This window comes from Gekko japonicus, unplaced genomic scaffold (assembly GCF_001447785.1).
Source record: "Gekko japonicus isolate JY-2015 unplaced genomic scaffold, Gekko_japonicus_V1.1 scaffold102, whole genome shotgun sequence".
NCBI lineage: Eukaryota > Metazoa > Chordata > Lepidosauria > Squamata > Gekkonidae > Gekko > Gekko japonicus.
Window position 1 is genome coordinate 1,948,503 of NW_015172006.1, and position 4,394 is coordinate 1,952,896.

The 4,394-nt window shown below is 49.3% G+C and overlaps 1 protein-coding gene across 2 annotated transcripts in view; it reads left to right on the forward strand.

Annotated features, from left to right (window-relative positions):
- FAM102A (family with sequence similarity 102 member A) overlaps positions 1-4,394 on the forward strand; it is an 84,778-nt gene that overhangs the window by 58,389 nt on the left and 21,995 nt on the right. For both annotated transcript variants that reach the window (XM_015420172.1, XM_015420173.1), the window contains one exon: positions 2,526-2,680. In XM_015420172.1, the coding sequence (XP_015275658.1) occupies positions 2,526-2,680 (155 nt within the window). The remainder of the gene's footprint in view (positions 1-2,525; positions 2,681-4,394) is intronic.

Consider the following 4,394-nt stretch of genomic DNA (forward strand, 5'->3'; position numbering starts at 1 on the left):
AGAAGAGTAGAATAAAACTGATTTGACCTGCCTGGGTAGGCGACAGTTATTGGCGTAATATATTTAGAACGAATCTCGTGATAAAATCGACAGGATAAAACAACGTGCTCAATTGTCTCGACCTGTCCAGAATTGCGACCTGTCCAGAACAGTCCCTGTTGCCTGTTCGGCTTCCTTAGTCGGTTAAGGGAAGGATGGGGAAAGGTGTTTTTTTTTTAAATGCATTTTCATATGCAGAACTCAAATATATCTCGAGAGGTTCAAGTAGATCCAGTTTGCCTTGCCGCGTCAGAGGCCTCCCTCCCTGCGTGCTCAAAGTGGCCGTCTGTTGGCTTTCCTATGACCATTTTGTATATTATTACATTTAACATGAATTCTCGGGATATCTTATCTCCTGAAATGTCACGCCTATTTGTCCAGCACTGCACAGGTGATGACTAGCTTTCAGTCAGTGTGCACATTCCTTTTTGCGACCCCTCCCTTTACTTCTATCCAGCTGAACAGCTTCAGCCCGCTAGCTATTCGCCAGCTTCTCTTAGGACACGCAAGCAATGCTGGGTAAAAACGTCCCTCCGTGGCTGGTCCGTTGTGCTGGTTTTTGTGGTTGGCTTGATTTATTGTTAGAGGGAACAAACCTGGGGAATCCCAAGCGGGGAGGAATCACGGGAGGCATAAACAGAAATCCCCAGCTCACTCAGCAAAATCTCTACTCTTAGAATTGTGTGAATTCTCAGAAGCATGAGCAGAGTGATTCTCCACCCCTACCCCCCTCTTTTTCACTAACTGGCAGTACCTTGTGGTCCTGGAGCCTTTCTTGGGCCAGTTTTTTGAGAATTTTCCCTCCCCTCCTCTGCTCCCTCTCAGCTGTGAACATAAGAACATCAGACCATAAGAGAAGCCAATGTTGGATCAGGCCAAAGACCCATCCAGTCCAACACTCTGTATCACACAGTGGCCAGAAATACCAGTGTCATCAGGAGGTCCACCAGTGGGGCCAGGACATTAGAAGCCCTCCCACTGTTGACACCCCCCCCAAACAACAAGAAGACAGAGCATCACTTGCCCCAGAGTCCCTATCTATACCTTGTGGCTAATAGCCACTGATGGACCTCTGCTCCATATGCTTATCTAATTCCCTTTTGAAGCCATCCATGCTTGTAGCTGCCACCACTTCCCACTTCCTGTGGGAGTGAATTCCAAGTGTTAATCACTCTTTGGGTGAAGAAGTACTTCCTTTTATCCGTTCTAACCCGACCGCTCAGCCATTTCATGGAGTACCCACGAGTTCTTGTATTGTGAGATATCTTGTGATCAAAAATTCTACTTTGTGAGAATTAAAGTTGTGAGCGAGCCATTTGGCTACTGCATTAATGTTGTGAGCGAGCCATTTGGCTACTGCATCAATGAGTTTGCTCTGGAGCCCTCCTTCCTGAGCTAAGACGAAAATGGGTGAGCTGGAGGCTAAAAAACGGTGAGCTCGCTCACACTAACTCAGCTTAGAGGGAACACTACCCCTCCCCTTTTTGGGGGGCTGACAGAGTCAACAAATTGAGAGTCCAATGGCACCTTTAAGACCAACAAAGGTTTATTCAAGGTATGAGCTCTTGTGTGCATATGAAAACTCATACCTTGAATAAATCTTTGTTGGTCTTAAAGGTGTCATTGGACTCTAAATTTGTTGTACTGCTTCAGACCAACACGGCTGACCAACTGGATCTATCTTGATAGAGTCCTGTTTTTCCCGCATACCCGGAGAGCCTTCTGAGTAGGTAGAGAAGTTTGTCTTGCCTCTGGTTCGCCTGGATCTGTTGCTTTTGGGATTGGCATGGGGCCGGCTGCTTAACTGTTGGATATCTTGGTAATGATGCAGACAGGTGCTGCCAAGTCTCACCCCTGTGGTGCACAAGGGCCCTGAACTCTTGCATCTTTAGTGGCACGCTCCAAAGGATTTAACAGTCTCCGCATGTCTGTGCTTCTACTTGCTCACCTGCCGTGGAATATTTATGTCCCGGCAAGGGCCTAAAGCTGCGGTGGCTCAAGTGGTTAAGACGCTGAACTGCAGGCTGTGGAAGGTCGGTAGTTCAGCAGTTCGAGACCCGGGTGCCGCAAGACGGAGTGAGCTCCTGTCTCTAGTTCCAGCTCCTGCCAACCTAGCAGTTCGAAAGCAAGAAATTGCAAGGAGATAAATAGGGACCACTTCGGTGGGAAGGTAACAGCGTTCCGTGCGCCTTGGTGTTTAGTCATGCTGGCCACATGACCACGGAAATGTCTTTGGACAGCGCTGGCTCTTCGGCTTTGAAACGGAGATGAGCACCGCAACCCTAGAGTCGGACTCGACTGGCTTTCGAGCAAGGGAACCTTTACCTTTTTAAGGGCCTAAATCTCTTAAGAGAGGTCGTCTTCTCATTCACCATTCCCTTCAGTGCCTCTTTCCTTTGTTGTAACAAAGCAAACCAGCGTAAAATTTCCTCACTTGAAACTCTGCTTTTAATGTGACCCTTTTTGTGTGTGTGTGCCTTCTACAGGCCTCCATCCACAGCCAAATCTATCACCATCCCAGGTCAGGACTCCACACTGCAGCTGACCTGTAAAGGTGAAGGAACAAGCAGCAGCAGCAGCACACCTGGCACAATCGGCTCCGTCCGTCAGAACAAGTCCAGGCCCACTGTCCTCGGCTCAGGTAGGCCTTCCGAAGTACATGAGCTGAACCACTGCCACGTTACGTATTGACACCGGGCCCCTAGTGCTTGTGTTGAAACTCTGGGACTCTCTACCAATGACTGTCTGCCCTCTTGGTCTTCAGCTCACTGTTATTACCTATTAGTTACCTTTGTCATAAGAACATAAGAGACACCAATGTTGGATCAGGCCAAAGGCCCATCTAGTCCAACACTCTGTCACACAGTGGCCAAAAATACCAGGTGCCATCAGGAGGTCCAGCAGTGGGGCCAGGACACTAGAAGCACTCACACTGTTTCCCCCCCCCCCAAAGCACCAAGAATACAGAGCATCCCTTGCCCCAGCCTGAGAGTTCGTATCTGTGCCTTGTGGCTAATAGCCACTGATGGACTTCTGCTCCATATGCTGATCTAATTCCCTCTTGAAGCCGTCCATGCTTGTAGCCGCCACCACCTCCTGTGGCTGTGAATTCCATGTGTTAATCACTCTCTGGGTGAAGAAGTACTTCCTTTTATCTGCTCTAACCCGACCGCTCAGCAATTTCATGGCGTGCCCACGAGTTCTTGTATTGTGAGAAAGGGAGAAAAGTACCTTGACCTGCTCTTTCCCATGCATAATCTTATAAACCTCGATCATGTCACCCCTCAGCCGTCGTTTCTCCACGCTAAAGAGCCCCAAGCATTTCCTGATTTTTATTGTACTGTTCTCTAGGCCTGGAACAGCTCCCCTGTGCGTTAATCGGACCACGTCCCTCTCTTTTTATCTCTCTTAGTGCGAGAACATAAAGTCTTTTCTAAACTAGCCTACCCTTAAACAAGAGGGCCATTCTTGAGTGATAGATTACTTGCTTCACATGCAAAAAGTCTCAGGCTCAGTCCCCAGCATCTTTAGCTAGAGAATCCCAGGTAACAGATCTTGGGAAGACCTTTCTCTGCCTGAGACCTTGGAGAACGTTTGCCACTCAGAGCGTAGACAGTATTGAGCTGGAGTAATGGTCTGACTCGGTGTCAGGCAGCATCATGTGTTTCTGCTCCAAAGAAAGTAATTCATAAGAACATAAGAGAAGCCAATGTTGGATCAGGCCAATGGCCCATCCAGTCCGACACTCTGTATCACACAGTGGCCAGAAATACCAGGTGCCATCAGGAAGTCCAGCAGTGGGGCCAGGCCACTAGAAGCCCCCCCCACTGCCCCCCCCCCCACAAGCACCAAGAATACAGAGCATCACTTGCCTCAGACTGAGAGTTCCTATCTATACCTTGTGGCTTATAGCCACTGATGTATCTCTGCGCCATATGCTTATCTAATTCCCTCTTGAAGCTGTCCATGCTTGTAGCTGCCACCACATAAGACCATAAGAGAAGCCAATGTTGGATCAGGCCAATGGCCCATCTAGTCCGACACTCTGTATCACACAGTGGCCAGAAATACCAGGTCTTATCTAATTCCCTCTTGAAGCTGTCCATGCTTGTAGCTGCCACCACATAAGACCATAAGAGAAGCCAATGTTGGATCAGGCCAATGGCCCATCTAGTCCGACACTCTGTCACACAGTGGCCAAAACTACCGGGGGGATATTTAAATCCCCCCCAAATTGACAGAGCGTTTCCTGCGCATGCGCAGGGAATGCTCTGCAGCCAGCCTAGCCTCCGCCGCTTCAGCCCTCGCTTCGGAGCCAGGGGGCCGGGCGGGGGCCAGCGAGGCCCGGGCGGCTG